This window comes from Grampus griseus, assembly GCF_964374135.1.
Source record: "Grampus griseus genome assembly, chromosome: 7".
NCBI lineage: Eukaryota > Metazoa > Chordata > Mammalia > Artiodactyla > Delphinidae > Grampus > Grampus griseus.
Genome location: NC_139001.1, coordinates 6,808,115 through 6,825,464, shown reverse-complemented (window position 1 = coordinate 6,825,464; position 17,350 = coordinate 6,808,115). Strand labels below are relative to the sequence as shown.

The window sequence follows — 17,350 nt, the reverse complement described above, 5'->3', positions numbered from 1 at the left end:
AAGCCCAAGGTATTACTGTCTGTAAACATCAGCGTTCCAGTTTCACGTCATTTGCAAATCTTAACTGGAACCAGAAAAGGGTCTCTTCGGAATTTCGGCAGCTGTGCGGTCTGCTCCACGCTGCAGCAGTACGAGCTTCCTGTCCCTGCGCTGCAGACTTTGTTCACAGGATTGATAGTGAACTGTATGTGTCTCCCAGCCGCCAGGCCTCTTCTTTGCTGAAGGGGCATGAATTTCCTCATTGAAGAGTGATTTATTCGTAGCAGCTCAGATATCTAGCAAGCGGCCGTGTGCCATAACAAATTAGGGTCTCCCTGATGTATCCCACCCCCACCCCCAAGGACCCCTGTCCAGCCCATTACCAGACGGTAGTCCAGCAACTTGAGTCAGGATTCCATCATGATCTGGAGTCTCAGAGGCAGCCAGCAATCTCCAAAAAGCGGAAGGTGGGGATCCTGTTGCAGTCACCTTCAAGGAGGTAAGTCTCATTCTTCAAAAAGGCTGAAAGTAAACATTGTCAAAGCCTCTGATTATCCTGGGGTTTTTTTTTTTTTTTTGACCTTGGAGGGAAGCAGGACTGCTCTCTGCTCTTAACAAAGATGTTTCAGTTTGAGATCCATCCATACTGTAAAGCTCTCTTCAGGTCACCTGACTGCCAAGGCTGGGTTACAGGTGTGGCTTCCATTGGAACCACATGTGGAACATGGCTTCCATTGGAACCACATGTGGAACATGCTTCCAGCCAGCTCATGGTCTTCATTCTCTTTTTCTCAGATCATCTGGGACCCTCCTCCAGTGCTGCTGGTTTCATTGGTCAGGGTGGGAGGTGGGCATGGGGGTTTTTAATTTCCCAGATGAATCCCGACTGGTTAGAGCTAGCGTGCTCCCCTGCAAGTGTTGTGGGCTTTGATCCAGACGTTAGCATATCTCAGGCTGAGAATTAAAGACTTTTAAAATTTATATTTCCTAGGTTGTTTCCCCAAATAGTGTGATATATCAAGTTCTGTGCCTTATTATAGCACATACTGTGCACACATTCACTTTTACCTTTATCTTGTGAAGCCCCAATGCACCTTTCATATCACAGCGCACAGGATATTTTGCGGGGACGCTGGGGCAAGTGGATGAAGCTGCTCTCAGCTGGGAGGGGCCAGCCCAGGCCCCAGGGGCGTGTTTGTTGGGAAATTCTAGGGTTTGGAGTGTACCAAGGTGTGCAGAGCTACTGTGTGTCTTCACATCTATAGCACAACCGTGATCAATCGTGATCTTGGGGAATCTGACAATTTGAAATGTAGACCTGAGGCTCGCCGCCTGGGTGCAGCACTGGGAGAGAAGGGTGGCGGTGATGAAACCTCGTGCAGGACTGCTTGCCAGGCTGCAGAAGCCACAAATGTTTGTTTTTATGAGATGTCTTGGATAGTAATAAGGAAGCTATGGCGCTCAAATTCTGTCAGATCTGAAGTGTATCCCATTTCACAAATGGGGGAAAGTTTCCCAGTGAAGCAAGAGGCTGTTCCGGAGTCCTGGCCCCCAGGTGGGCATTGGTGCCCCATCCAGCCCTCCACGTGAGCCAGCGGGAAGTGCCTCTTCGGGGGCGAGGACGAGCTGCCCGTGTTTGTTTTTATTCCACTGCGTCTTTTCTCTTGTGTCTTACTGTAAGGCTCATTCTCACTAGAAATCCCAAATTTTCAAGCCAATAAACTTTGGGAATCTTGAATAAAGTGAAATATATCTGTATTTGCATAGATTGTGTAGAAACACGTAGGATGTGTGGTACGTGCCAGTGAAAGATTGGACTCTGATCCAGAAAGTGATTCTTGCCTCCCTCACCTCGGCAGAATCGGATTCTCTCACCTCAGGGAGCCCTGGTTTCCATCTGTGCTGCTGAACTCTCCCCTGTGTTCACTCCAGACGCTTCTCGCATCCTGTCTGTGCTCTGGCCATGGTGGACTCTTCAGACACTCCAGCTCTTACTCATCTTGCTGGGGGCCAAGCTGCCCTCTTCCAACCCTGAGTGGCAGGCATGATGGGAACATCCACGTCTCTGGGGGTCCAGAACCTGAGGAGGCGAAGGAAACACCAGTGTAGCAAGGTGTACCTACCTGCCACTCAGTAGTACTCATTGCCAGAGTACTTTACAGCAAGGTTCAAGCATGTCATTTTCCCTATGAATCAGCATGCATCCCAACCTAATAAGGACACCATGCCGTAATTACACCTCACCGAATTAAGTGACCCTGTTATCCACTATCCAGTCTCTATTCAAATTTTCCTGACTGTTCCAATGTTTTTTATGATTGCCTTGTTTATGATTACAACCTCTTAGAACCAGGTGGTTCTAAATAGTCGTAAGCCAGAAGTCTTGGGATCAGCCATATCCTTGACACCTTGACATTTACGTAGTGCTTGGCACACAGTGGGCACTCAAAGTTTTTATTTAGTAGAACTGAATCAGCAAAGAAACAAGTGAATCAGGATCAGTGAGCTTTTTGCTGCATAACAAAACTGCCATGACATGGAATGGTTTAAAACAAGTACTATTTCTCCCGATTCTGTGAGCGGGCGTAGCCGGCTGGATTGGGGGCAACTGGTAGAGGGTGGCCTCACTCGTATCTGACTGTTAATGTGACATCAGCAAGGGGAACAAGGATGATACGGCAAGAAGTCAAGCGTCTGTGGGACCGCTTGTCGCTCTGCCTGGTCACCTCCGTTACACCCTGTTGGCTAGAGCAGGTGGCACGTGCAGCCCTGCCTCTGAGTGGGACTGCGGAGCAGAGTGGGGACAGGGAAGGGACTCGCCTTGGCGGTTCTGGCAACTGATGTGCCACGCTGGATTTGGTTGACTTTCCTCATGTAAGCTCTGTGTCCCACTTGGGAATGTAGCCCTGGAGATTGCTATGTGCCAGGCTCTGGGGATTTGGTCCAACCCTAGGACCTGGAGAAGAGAGCAGGGGAATTCAGGCTTTGGGTTTCATTTTTCCAGAGAAATGGACTTCAGAGACAATGGGAAGGTATGCTTGTGAGCCAGGCCCATAGGAAGACAAGCTGTACGCGGTCTAGTTTCTAGATAGAAAGCCATACATTCCATTGCTCCCCGGAGTACGTGCCCAGGTGCTTCTAAGAGGTCGTAAGCCAGAAGTCTCAAGATCAATCATATCCTTGGTATCTTGACATTCACGTAGTACTTGGCACAAAGTCTTTATTTAGTAGAATTGAATCAGCAAAAACAAAGTGAATCGTAACCAGCTATAAGGAAGAGTAAGAGGGAGAGTAGTTTAAAAAAATAAGAATAAACCACTTAGCAAGGGTAAATATTGTTTCATAGGAGTGTTGTGTATATATGTGAGTATGTACTGGGTCGCGATGTAAAAAATGTATTTCTTTTTCTACTATTTTTAAATGTACTGAGTTGAAATTCAGCTAACATAAAACTAGCCATTTTAAACTGAACAACGGCATTTAGCACATTCACAGTGTTGTACGAGCACCACCTCTACCTAGTTCCAACAAAAAAGCGTATTTCTTAAACTGGATTAGTGTCCATTTTTTTTCCCAAACTTTGGATCGATAGCAGTTGATCTGTCTGTAGAAAAGCGCGGGCCCTCGTCCTGCTCAGCTTGGGCTGCCATAATGAAATACCGTAGCCTGCATGGGTAGATATCATAGACCTTGCATTTGTTCATGCTTTTTTTTTTTTTTTTTTCTTCTGTACGTGGGCCTCTCACTGTTGTGGCCTCTCCCGTTGCGGAGCACAGGCTCCGGACGCGCAGGCTCAGCAGCCATGGCTCATGGGCCCAGCTCCTCCGTGGCATGTGGGATCTTCCCGGACCGGGGCACGAACCCGTGTCCCCTGCGTCGGCAGGAGGACTCTCAGCCACTGCGCCACCAGGGAAGCCCTGTTCATGCTATTATTACTTCTTTAATAAACATCATTGAAATTTTTAAAAAAGAACAAAAAAAACGTAGCCTGAGTGGCTTAAACAACAGAAGTGTCTCACACTTCCAGAGCCTGGAGTCCGAGCGGCAGGCACTGGCGGGGTAGACTTCAATTCATCCTGAGGCCTCATTGCCACTAAGCTGTGTGCTCATGAGACTTGTTTGTGCACAAGGAGAGTGGAGAGCCTGTCAGATCGGAACCACACTGATGACCTCATTCAAAGGCCCCACCTCTAAATACCATCACACTGGGCGGTAAACGGGCTTCAGCACGTGAATCTGAGGGGACACATTGTGTGTAACAAACTTCTCCAGAAGGCTCTGCCTAATTTTGCTCAACTTCAGGTGTAAGCAGCTCAGTTTGTGGTCAACTCCAAGTTCCTTACCATCGAAACCCCCTCTAGCGTCAAGGCCCATGTGGCAGGACCAGAGGGTGAAGAAGCTCTCACCTCAGAGAGGACGAAGGAACATCCATCAGGATCCTTTTCAAGACCTTGTCTGCACATTTGATGCATTTCCCTGACCCTGCAAGCCAGGGCAGCTCGTGGGCTCCCCTTCTACAGATGGAGAAAAGCAAATAGCAGTGAGGCCAAGCTAGTTTCTCAAGATTGCAGTGGATTCGTCAGTGAGCGACGGAGCCCAGGACTCCAGTCTGGGGCCGTTTGTACAACTTACTCCTTCTGCACAGAAACCTGGAGCATTAAGTACTGATGTCAGTGTGATGCTTCAAGATGGACATTTGAAATCTGTCTGGGTGTGAGAGGGTTTCAGTGCCCATGAGGCTTGAGCACCTGTGTTCTAATCATGAAAGACTGACGTGTGGAAGAGATTGGATTAACTTGGAGCAACACAGAGAAGTAGAAGGGAGGCTGATTTCCATCCTACAAAAAATTTTCTCACACTTCATGCTATTTCAAAGAAAAGTGGTAGTGATTTCCCTGTCCCTGGAAGCATTCAACAACTTCTGTGGCTATTGTAGAGGAGATCAAAGCAAGGGATGGAGTATAGACTAAATGTTTTTCAAGGGTCTCTGCCCGTTGGGTTGCATTTATGATTTCAGACATTAGCCAGCCCAGCCCATAACAACAGCCCTCTGTTCTTAAGGCCAATTGACTAAGAGGTACATGTTGAAATGAGGGTGGCTTTTAAAAGCTCTGATTCCCTGGCACTCTGCATAAATACAGTAGCCTCAAACTCGTCAAGTGCTCTCTGCTTCAGTAAAACTAAGACAAGGTTTTCATTTTGTAGTTGACGGTTAGCAGACTGAACCAGTTTTCCTCATGCGTGTGCCCTAATAAGCCCCTAAGATGATAACCTAGCCCCAAAACCCCTAAGCTTCTTAGCTGCATATCCCGACCCCCCACCCCCTCGAGCTGGTGCTGCGTTTGATGTTGGAAATGAAACACAGGACTCACAGCTGCTTCTCGCTGGATGCTGACTCCAGAGAAACAAGTATTGTATAGCCAGTGAGTGGTTCTTAGACTTTGAGCATTAATAGACCAGTAGGTTTCTAAAAGAATTGTAGAAAGAGGTGGATAACTTTTTATTTTGGCCAAGTAAGGGTTTTTTTTTCTAAATTGCCATCTACACTCATCTCTATAAAAGGAAGGACACTTTGTCCTTATGCTTAGCGGCTGCATTCTGACGTTTATTGATTGTCATGATGTCTGCAATTTACTTTCAAATGGTTCAAAAGGAAAAAAGCAATAGAGATAGATGAGCACATGCAGCGAAATGTTCATTGTCGAATCTCCATGTTGACTATGTAGGTGTTTATTATACTATTCCAGCTTTTCTCTGTATACCTAAATTCATAATCAATTGTAGGAAATGCAAAACTAGTGGCAGAAGGCAAATCATTGGTTACCTGGGACCAGGAGTTGACTGAAATGGGTGCTAGGGAACTTTTAGGGGTGATGGAAATGTGTCTTGATCATATTGGTGGTTAAAGTCATCAAACCACGCACTTAAAAATGGGTAGATTTGGTTGGATGTGAAGTATATCTCAATAAAGATTGGGAGGAAGAAGGACATTTTAATATTTAAAAGTTTAAAACTTCAAATAAAAAAATAGAAAAATTTAGAACTTCATAACCTTAGAACAAAGAACAGTCCTTTATACTGAATAATTTGGTTCTATGAAAAAACTGACAACAGTGTCCTTATTTTTCTCATTTCTCCACCAAGCAGAGAAAAATGCATTACAGACCAGGGGCTGGGAATGACTACCAGAGACTACCGTTTCCAAAAAGAGTGAGGTCTGGCATGCAGTCCACCCCAGATTTTCCTACCTGCCCAGCATTGGCAGGTCAGTGACTGAGACCTGCACCCTTGGGGGCCTGGAGCTAACACAGCTGCAGGAGAACGGGGGTCCCAGGAGCACCCACAGCTCAGGGCAGCCCTTCTGATGGGGACACTGGATGAAGGGCCCCAGTCATTTTTCTTCCTTTTTTTTTTTTAAGGGACAAGAAAAGATTTCTTCAAAACAAAACCTAACATTCCCTTCACACAGACCACCAGTGTCAGCTCTTTGGTGTCTGTCCTCGTAGATTATGCATATAATGTGTACGATAACACACATGTGTGCATGTATATCCATACATAGACTTGTGTGTTTGCAAAATGTGATCATACTGTACATACCATCCTATGACCTTCTTCATTCAGTCACAATCTCTACCTTCCTAGTCCAGTAATTTCCATCCTACGTGTCAGAGCTCATATGACATATTACTGATACATTATTAGAGCATATTCAGATTTTCCCAACGGGCCAGAAATGTACATCCTGTTTGTCCATTTGGGACCACACGGTACATCTGGATGTTGAGTCCCTTAAGTGTCTTAACCTAATGCATCTCCTTTCTATGACATTTACTTATGAAAGAGATCAGCCACTTTCTACATTCATCTGGTAGCTCTCTTGTGGTCTCATTTAACTATTCCTTGTATTTCCTAAAAACGAGAAGTGATGTCTAAAGGCTTGATGGATTCCAGCTGCTGCAAGGTGACACATCACATTGGTTGACACCGTTTGTGATGTGAAGATTGACATTAGACTGTGGCTGATCCCCTGTTGTATAGTTTGGCTTGCACCTTGTGAAGAGTCATAATCCATATGGCATCACTTTGGTGTCACAGGAATAGCCATTTCCCCTTCAACACTTCACCTAATGATTTTCACACCAATAAAGAATCCTTGTCTGAGTCAATGATGTCATCAGTATTTTAAAACGTAAGTTTTACTATTATTCAGCTATGGCGAGGTCAGCAGATCTGGAGACAATTGCCGTTGAAAAGATAGTTTGTTACAGTTACCAAAAAGAGGGGGCAGGCCATGCGGGGAAGCACCAGGGCCAGTCAGGAGGTAGAAGGATCAAGGAGAAAACATGGGCAAGAGTTCGTTTGTGGTTTCCGTGGGAAAGAACTGGTGAGATAGGGTAAGCAGACTTAAGATTGGCTATTTACTTCAGCAGGCCCTGGAGTGCAGGGGCTGTCTCCCGTTGTCTGATACCTGGCCCCAGGGTGATTAGGGCAGGGCAGTAGTGGCTCAGAGTGTCAGAGCCCAGCAAAGGAGGAAAGGAGGCCTTTGGGGTGTATGGGCTCTGAGTTGGTTGGTTTGCATATGAAAAGCAGTCATTTATTCTCTCTAGGAAAGAGCTAGCCCTGGGATGGCAGTCTCTCCAGGGTCAGCAAAGCCTCAGATGTCAAAGCATCAGAATTACAGAAAACAAAAAGGCATGATTAATACCATCAGAGTTCGTCAAATGATGTTTTTCCAATTCTGTCATTCCCTTTGCATTTATTAGCTGGCATTCCTACGTTAAAAATTTTCAAAGTTTTCTCCCTTAGAAATTAAAATTTTTCCCAACTTTAGCTATTGCCAGCCATTATACTGTTGCAATCCAGTGACTCATTGATTTGCTCAAAAGTCCACTGAGGCCCTATTCTAGATCCTGGAGATGGGATAGGAACAAAACAGTCATAAATCTCTGCAGTCCTGGAACTTATGTTGGGGTGGGGGACAGACAATTAACAAGATAAATTATCTTGTATGTCAGATGCTGATAAGTGCTACAGAGAAAGGTAAGGCAGAGAAGGAGGACAGAAGTGTTGGGTGAGATGGTACACAATAGGATATAGATAGATAGGGTGACATTGAAGTAAAGACCCAAAGGAATTAGGGGAGTGAGCCAAGTGACTATCTGTGGGAAGAGTGTTCCAGAAGAGGAAACGGTAAATGCAAAGGCCCTGAGGCAGGTTTGAAGAAAAGCAGAAGCCAGTGGACTGGAGCAAAGTGGGCGAGGTGGGAAGAAGGGGGCCCAGATCACGCAGGGCCTTGCAGACATTATCCAGACGTAGGTGGGAAGCCCCTGGAGTGTTTCGATAGATGCTAACAACCCAAACGTCACTTTCTGCTTAGACTGGCTTCACTCCCGGACACCAGCTCAAGTCCAGTACATATATGTGTTAGTGGCCACGCCATCCCATGCATTCATTCGCTGAGTATTCTGTTCTGGGCACTGGAATACAAAAATAAGGGAAACAAAATGGCATGGGTCCCTGACGTCCTGAAGCCTGGAGTCAAGTATGGGAAGAGAGACCATAAAATCATCTCCTGTACAAGCATCGAATGCAATAGTGCCTCCACCCTAGTCGGAGAGGTTGGGGAAGGCTCTCCTGAGGAAGTGACTCTTGAGCTGGAATCTGAAGGATGAAAGGAGTCAAGGAGGAAAGGAGAAGAGGATGGTTCCAGGCAAAAGCAAACAGCGGGAGGCAGTACAGGGAGATGGGGAACAGCAGGCGGAGGAGGCTCAAGCGTGTGGCTTTAAAGTTGTGTGCCTGTAGCTGAGAGCAAGGCGAGATGCTGAGAGCAAGGCGAGATGCTGAGCGGGAGGGTGACTGCTCAGGGCTTGGAAGCCCCCTCTGCAGCATGGAGAAGGATGTAGTCAGACCAGGAAAACAAAGGGGCTGGTATGGACTCAAGAGGGGCGCTGGGGATGGGAGACTAAGATTCTGGAGACACTGGGGGCAAACTGACAGGACTCGTGATGTAATCAATAGCACATAGGGTAGAGGAGAGGGACATGACTTGTTTGGCTTGCATAACACCAGGGTTTATCTTGAGGCTGACATTTCTCCTTGACCTTTTTGTTTATATCCCCACCCCCAAGGTTGCGTTAGCTGCCTGCTGAGTTTAATCAATTTTGTTGAGCTCTTGAAAATCCCTTCTCCTGGTGAAACCAGGAGTGAAGGGATAATCAGTCTATTTCCAGAACCCAAAGTGGATTAAGATAAAATAGCTTTCATTTAGCTGTCATCCCTCCCCTAAACCTTCCCCACTCAAGCTTGACAGCTCCTGCACTGGGAGCCCCTCTGGGCCCTTGTCTAATGCTTTGAACTGCTGAAACTACCATTTCTCCCGTCTCAGCACTAATCCAGTTGCCACTCTACTCCTTAAATGGGATTTGGCTTCTAGACATTAAGACCTGGGTGTGGGCACCCTCTCCAGATTCCCTACAAATTCCCCACACAGTCAGCCAGGGCCCAAGTGGGGTCATCTGTTTAGACAGAGCAAGGGCTAGCTGCCTGCTCACCCCGGAGGACACAGAGACCCTCTCCTCACCTCCTGGGACCGTCCCAGCTGGTTGCCCAAGGTATGTGGTCACCCTCGAACAAGCCTTCTCAGAAACTCAGGGCAGGGCGCAGGGAAGAGCCAGCGCCAGGAAGACTGACATTTTCGTGTAGTCAGTCTGTCCCAGTTTCACCTTTTCTGTGTAGTTTTCATGGACGTTGCTTGTTAAGGAGCGCACTGAATTCCAGACAGCTCCGATGGCCTCTTTGTTGTGGGGAAAGCTGGGGAGTGGTGAGAGACGGCAGGAAAGGGAAAGCACTGCTTAGTGTGAATTGCTGAGCAAAACTTTTGGGGATTTAACGTATTTTTAAAATGATATTCGTGAAGTGGTTATGCTGTGGTTTGCAGGGACTTTTTCTATTTTAATTGCCGTAATAGATCGTCAAGATAGAATTTTAAATTCATTCTGGCTTAATGTGACGATACCAAGGCTTAGTCTCAAAGTAAAACCTTCTCACTGGAATCTATCTGGACGTCCTGGTGAGCTTTGCTAAGAAATGTCTGAGGCTTATCAGGAAAAATAAAACACCTTTAAACAAAAAAAAACACACTCTAGTAAAATACAAACTAGACGAAGGCCTTATTTAGTCAAATGTGGGTACTGAGGCAGGTAGAAGGAAATGTCTGATGGATGTACAGCATCTCATGTATGGGTTTTATTCACAGAATGGTCCTGACTTTATATTTAAGATGATTTTACCTTTTCCTAGCCCTCTAAAACCTGACACAACACCCCAAAGGGAAGAAACTGCCAGGGACAGGTAACATGGAGGCTAACGCGCAGGACAGTAAGTCTACACCAAACCACGTCATCTTCAAGAAGATCTCCCGGGACAAATCGGTAAGTAGTACAGAGGTGAGGGGCTTAGTAGTAATCTTTTTTTTTTTAAAGGAACTTTTTCGAATAGACATAATCAACATCAAAATCTTATGAGGTGAATGGAAGCTCTATGTCTATTTTCCATCTCTGTCTGAGATGGATGATAAATGAGATATAAATGAATGAGTAAATTGCAGAAATATAAATTCTCTTTGATCTCAACAAGACTTTAGTCCCAAGACCCTTAATTTTCTCCTAATCTCTCAGTCCCCAACCCCTCGACCCCAGTTTTACCTCTTTTCCTAGCCTTGAACCCATGACTTAACCATTTCAAACATTGGTCGGTCAGTATCTATAACTTCCTTGACCCTTTTTCTATCATCTCACCTAACTGCCTGGTGAAAGCCCTGATGCTGGATCAATGGATCAATGCAACTCTCTACCTTCTGTCACCCACCCCAGCTGCCATGCTCTCAAACCTTGCTGGGCCTCCAGGGCCAGTGGATAAGGGAGCATCTCTCGCTGCTCCCTTTCTGCCCCTCTGCACGGTGGCTGCATGGCCACCCAATATCCTGGCACTCCGCATATTCGGCAGGGATGATGCCATTGCTAGCTCCATCGGGGGCACGTTAGATAGTCTAGATGTGCCTGTGAACTTCCTAGCCTGGGACACCCTATGGAGAGCCCACCCCACAGCCTCCGAGGATGGGATCTCCTCGCTCCACTCTGGATTCTTAGGGGCTCATAATCTAGTTCAGCACCATCCAAAGCAAGCCACATATCTAATTTAAAACTTTCTAGTAGCCATGTTAAAAAAGTAAGAAGAAACGGGGAATTCATTTTAATACTATATTTTATTTAACCCAATATATCCAAAAAACTATCATTTCAACATGTAAATGATATAAAAATTATTAACGTATTTTACCTTCGTTTTCTAAGTTGTTCAAACCTGATGTGTGTTCTACCTTTATAGCACGTCAGCTTGGAGTGGCCATATTCAAGTGCTGGTGGCCACCTGGAGCTAGTAGCTGTCGTATTGGACAATGTGATTCTAGGTCATTCTTCTAGTTGACTTCTGAAGCCTGTACATACTGCGCCCGAAAGGAACTCTCCGATGCTTTTGCGCCTCACGAGAGAATCGGGCTTTGCACGGACACTCCCTACCTCTCCTCTCCCTCGCTGAGGATCTCCATCATTTTCATCAAGTCCTCTGATTCTTTGGGGAGACAAGTTGGGTGCCCCTCAAACTTTCATCCTCCTGACTCTCTTCCAACTTGTGTCTTTCCAGTGCACTTTATCTTGTCTTCTGGCAAAAGAAGAAAGAAAACACTCCTGCTGGGCCATATCATTTTCTCACTTTTTTCTTCCTCACATCCAGATAGACATCTTTGACCTGGGAAATTTAGAACTTTTATATGTAGGAGGAAAACATAATTCATCAGTTAACGTGTCACATATTAGGATCATTTCAGTGGCAGGTTTTGCCTGGCTGCAGGTGTGGGTGCCAGGGCCCTGGCTGTGTCTCTCTGTGAGTCTTTCCACTCGTCCGTCTTTGGTGATCTTCATCCTCTGGCTGGTGGCAAGACGGCTGCCCCAGCTTCAGGCGCCTTACCCTCACTTTCTTCTAGAAGAAGGAAAAGGCTGTTGCTTCCTGGGGTCTCTTAAGGGTGAGGTTATATTTCTCCAGCAGACTTCTCTCATATCTCATTGGTCAAAACTGGGTCACATGCCCACCTTAAAGCCATCCCGAGCCAAAAGAATAGGATCTGGCCAATCAAGAATCATCCTCGGGCTTCCCTGGTGGCGCAGTGGTTGAGAGTCCGCCTGCCGATGCAGGGGACGCGGGGTCGCGCCCCAGTCCGGGAGGATCCCACGTGCCGCGGAGCGGCTGGGCCCATGAGCCATGGCCGCTGAGCCTGCACGTCCGGAGCCTGTGCTCCGCAACGGGAGAGGCCACAACAGTGAGAGGCCCGCGTACCGCAAAAAAAAAAAAAAAAAAGAATCCTCCTCTGTGATGGATGTTAACTAAATTTATTGTGGTTATTGCTTTTCAATTTATACATACATCGTTATGTTGTACACCTTAAACTTATACAATATGTCAATTATATCTCAATAAAACTGGGGGAAAAAAGGAAAACGAATCATCCTCTGGGGTGGTCTCCTCTTACTATACAACCACATGGGACCCTGGACACAATTGGTGACTTTTCTTCTTTTTTTCTTTTGGCCTCACCCTGTGGCTTGTGGGATCTCACTTCTCCGCCCGATCAGGGATTGAACCCAGGCCGCGGAAGTGAAAGCCCGGAATCCTAACCACTAGACCACCAGGGGACTCCCTACAGTTGATGACTTTTATCCAGAAAGATGGGGCACGTGGCTATGGGGTTTGCAAGCAGCAGGTGGGCTGCAGCCTCACATCATCCAGCCCCACTTCTCTACCTGCTCCTGTCTCTTCTCTCCTCTTCCAATTGCAGCAGAAGAGGTGCTGTTTCTTCCATGGAGGTTCATACTGCTTACAGCCTGGGTCATGGTCCACCACCTTCTTAGGGTCCTCCACCATCAGCCTCCCTCTGGGGCTATGTGCAGCCTCTCCCTCTCTACCAGTACTTGGCCTGAGCATGACAACAAGTACCCACCTCATGCATCTTAAAAACAGCAACAACAGCAACAAGAGCAACAAACTCCCTCTTGACCCCGTCCCCTTTCTAGCTCTCCTTCCTTCACAGCCAAAGCTTGAAAAAGAAGACATGTGCTCTCCAGCCACCTTCTCCCTTCCGTTCACTCTCAGTGCTCCCTCCTCCAGACCACTATCAGCTTTCCCTTTTGCTGCCAATGCAACCAAAGTCTCAGTGTTCTCTATAAAATGGGCGTAATCCCTAGCTCAAAGAGTAGTTGTGAGGATTAAGTGAAATAATGTAGTCAGTGTACTTAGCTTGGCGCCTGGTACATGACAATCACTACATGCCGTTTAATTGCAGGCCTTTCATCCTGCTTCAAATGCTTCCATGTCCTCCTAGATTCTTTAGGGTCCGGTCCTATAAGACCCTTTCTGGCATCAGCTTGCATGCCCATTTGGAGGCCATTCACCCACAGATGAAACCATTGGCAGTTCCAGAAGCATTCTCTTGGCTCTGGGCTTTGTACACACTGAACTGTTTTGCCCAGAAAGCATCCTTTCACCATCTAACTCCCCGCCCCCATCCCGATCACCTGTCTATGCTGTCCTTCAGGTGCTTCAACATCAATAACGCAAATAACCTGGAAGCCATAGAGATCCACTCCAGGATACGGCCATGAGGGGGCAGATACAGGAGATGATACAATGCCAACAAAAACTATCTTGAGTGTTCTTGGAAATAAAAATATGAGTTTCAGAGGCTTAGGGAAGAAGGAGGCTAGCCAGGGTCTATGCACTCACTCATTGGCGTACTTAGCAAATGTTGATTTAATTCCTGTATGTACCAGATACTATACTAGATACTGTGATGGCTGAAAGATGAATAAGAGAATTCTTACCATCACGGCAGTCACAGTGCTGTGGGTTAAAGTGGTGAGTGGTGGTGAACCCAACCCATGCTCTCCCACAAAGGGGGTTGGTAAAGAGACCTTTGCTGCCAGGGGCATTGAAACAGATAGGACAAGGACTGAGACATGGTCATCTCTTCCCATCCAGGACCCCTTCCCCCATTCTTCAGGGCATGGGTTCAGGTTTATCTGTACAGATGCTCACCTGAGAGGATTTCAGGGACTCCAGAACATCTGCCTCTTAATCAGAAATTCTTCTAACAAGGAGGAGAAACCTTTCATTCACAGCTAGAAATAAAAGGCTTAACATGCAAATAGCTGACAGGCGCCTCATATGCATAGGCGTAACTTTCCACTAAAGTATCATCAATGAATTCAACAAGTTTACCTGGTTGATATCAGACCTGGGCTTGATGGGAAAAGGTGGGGAGAACGGGGAGCTATCCAAGGGGTGGGAAGAATTCCTTGGAGCACTTTATGAGGTTGAGGAAGGATCACAGCTTGCCTGCAATCCACTATGTCTGCCTACAGCCAAGCAGGGAGAGAGGAGGTTGTGGACAAGCTGCAGAGCCAGGCCGCTCCTCTTCTCAGGACTGGTCAAAATGTTTCGGCTGTTCCTAATTTTTATTTATTTATTTTTATTGGTTGCTACTGATTTTTAACATGAAACCTTAGTGTCCTTTGGCCATTTAGAATCCATACCTGTTCTCCCCACAGGTGACCATCTACTTGGGGAAGAGAGACTATATAGACCATGTTGACCAAGTAGAGCCTGTGGGTAAGTTGAGTTTGGGGTGAGTTTTTTTTTTTTTTAATTAATTAATTTATTTATTGGTCGTGCCGCGTGGCATGAGGGATCTTAGTTCCCCGGCCAGGGATTGAACCCATGGCCCCTGCAGTGGATGCGCAGAGTCTTAACCACTGGACCGCCGTGGAAGTCTCCTGGGGTGAGATTTTAATGCTGGTTTTCCTTTAAGTCATCAGACAACCACTAGTTTTGTGTTATTTAAATTGACTTCATTAATAATCCAATCAAAGAAATGCAAATTAAAACATCATCAAGGTGCCACTGGCTGATTGGAGACAAGTTTAAATGAGACAAAGGACTCATTTCTAGATAAAGAACATTCAAAACTCACCCGTTAAAAAAAAAATCCAATTAGAAAATAGACAACATGAAAAGGCATTTCATTAAAGAAAATATATAGGTGGCAAATGAGCATATAGAAGAGTGTTCAACAACAACAACAACAACAAAAAAGAAAAATGTTCAGGACTTCCCTGGTGGCACAGTGGTTAAGAATCCACCTGCCAATGCAGGGGACACGGGTTCAAGCCCTGGTCCGGGAAGATCCCACATGCCACAGAGCAACAAAGCCTGTGCACCACAACTACTGAGCCTGCGCTCTAGGGCCCACGAACCACAACTACTGAAGCCTGCACGCCTAGAGCCCATGCTCCATAGCAAGAGAAGACACAGCGATGAGAAGCCTGTGCACTACAATGAAGAGTAGCCCCCGCTCACCGCAACTAGAGAAAGCCCGCGTGCAGCAACGAAGACCCAGCGCAGCCAAAGAAAAAAAAAAGACCTGATTTCATTTCTAAAAAAAAAAAAGAAAAGAAAAATGTTCAACAACATTAGTTGTTAGGGAAATGCAAATTAAAACCACAATGAAATATCATTATATGCCTGTCAGAATGGCTAAAATTAAAAATAGTGACCATACCAAACGCTGGCAAGGATGTAGAGAAACTGTATCACTCGTGCCTTGCTCGTGGGAATGGGAATGTAAAGTGGAGCAGCCACTCTGGAAAACAGTTTGGCAGCTTCTTTAAAAGCTACACATCCACTTCTCATGTGACCCAGCAGTTGCATTCCTGGACATTTATCCCAGAGAAATGAAAACTTACGTCCACACAAAACTTGTACGTGACTGTTCACAGCAGCTTTGTTTGTAATAGCTCCAAACTGGAAAGAACCTAAATGTCTCCAGTAGGTGAATAAGATTAAACAAGCTGGGGCACATCCATGCCTTGGAACACTACTAAGCAGTGAAAAAGATTGAACTACCAATCCATGCAACAGCTTGTGGGTCTCAAGGACACTGTAATGAGTGGAAAAAGCCAATCTCAAGAGGCCATGTACTGTATGATTCCATTCATATAACATCTTAGACATGACAATGTTATAGAAAAGGAAAACTGAACAGTGGTTGCTGAGGGCTAAGGATGGTGGGGAGAGGCAGCTGGGCGTGACTACAAAGGGATAGCCCAAGAGGGAGATCTTTATGGTGAGGGAACAGTTCTGTATCCAGATCGCAGTGGTGGTACACAAATCTCCATTTGATAATATGACTTAGAACCATACACACATTGTACCCATGTCAACCTCCTGGTTTTGAGATTGTACTGTCATTATCTAAGATGTAACCATTGGAAGAAACTGGATAAAGGATACCTGGGGACCTCTCTGTACTATCTTTGTAAATTCCTGTGAATCTATAATTACTTCAACTCAAATTGTTCTTTTTTTAAAAAAAGAGTGTAAAAGACTGGCATTTTTAGGCACTAGGATGAGAATGTCCTTTGGCAAAACACTTTCTAGAAGGTCATTTGGCAGTATGTTATCAAAAGCCAAATTCAATTCTGCCGTGGATAGAGATTTATCTATAAGCGTGTTCACTGCAATATTAATTATAATGGGGAAAATCAGAAACACCCTAAATGCCCTAACAACAGGGGGTTGATTAAATAATTTATGGTGCCCCTGGTCAATGGAGCAAATGTGTGGCCATTAAAATGATTCGTACATGGGACTTCCCTGGTGGCTCAGTGGTTAAGAATCCGCCTGCCAATGCAGGGGACACAGATTCGATCCCTGGTTCGGGAAGATCCCACATGCCACGGAGCGACTAAGCCCGTGTGCCACAAACACTGAGCCTGTGTTCTAGAGCCCATGAGCCACAACTACTGAGCCCACGTGCTGCAACTACTGAAGCCCACGTGCCTAGAGCCCGTGCTCCGCAACAAGAGAAGCCACAGCAATAAGAAGCCCACGCACCGCAACGAAGTAGAGCCCCTGCTTGCCGCAACTAGAGAAAGCCCGTGCACAGCAATGAAGACCCAACGCAGCCAAAAATCAATCAATAAATAAAATTTTAAAAAAAGATTAGTACACATTATATGTGTGTGTGTATGTATGACTAGTATGAATATGTGTTTTCAATATATAGTTGAATGAGGAAAGCAGTTAACAACATATATAAAAAAAAATTCATATAAATGTATATACATCTGGAGGGCTTCCCTGGTGGCCCAGTGGTTGAGAATCTTTCTGCCAATGCAGGGGACATGGGTTCGAGCCCTGGTCTGGGGAGATCCCACACGCCGCGGAGCAGCTAAGCCTGTGCGCCACAACTACTGAGCCT

The 17,350-nt window shown here is 46.0% G+C and overlaps 1 protein-coding gene across 1 annotated transcript in view; it reads left to right on the top strand.

Moving 5' to 3' along the window:
• Positions 1-10,337: 10,337 nt before the first annotated feature.
• Positions 10,338-17,350, top strand: part of SAG (S-antigen visual arrestin) — a gene marked incomplete at its 5' end in the record, with an annotated part of 30,280 nt that continues 23,267 nt past the window's right edge. Inside the window, 2 exons of the mRNA XM_082658730.1 lie at positions 10,338-10,412; positions 14,640-14,700. Coding sequence (XP_082514856.1) covers positions 10,338-10,412; positions 14,640-14,700 — 136 coding nt within the window. The remainder of the gene's footprint in view (positions 10,413-14,639; positions 14,701-17,350) is intronic.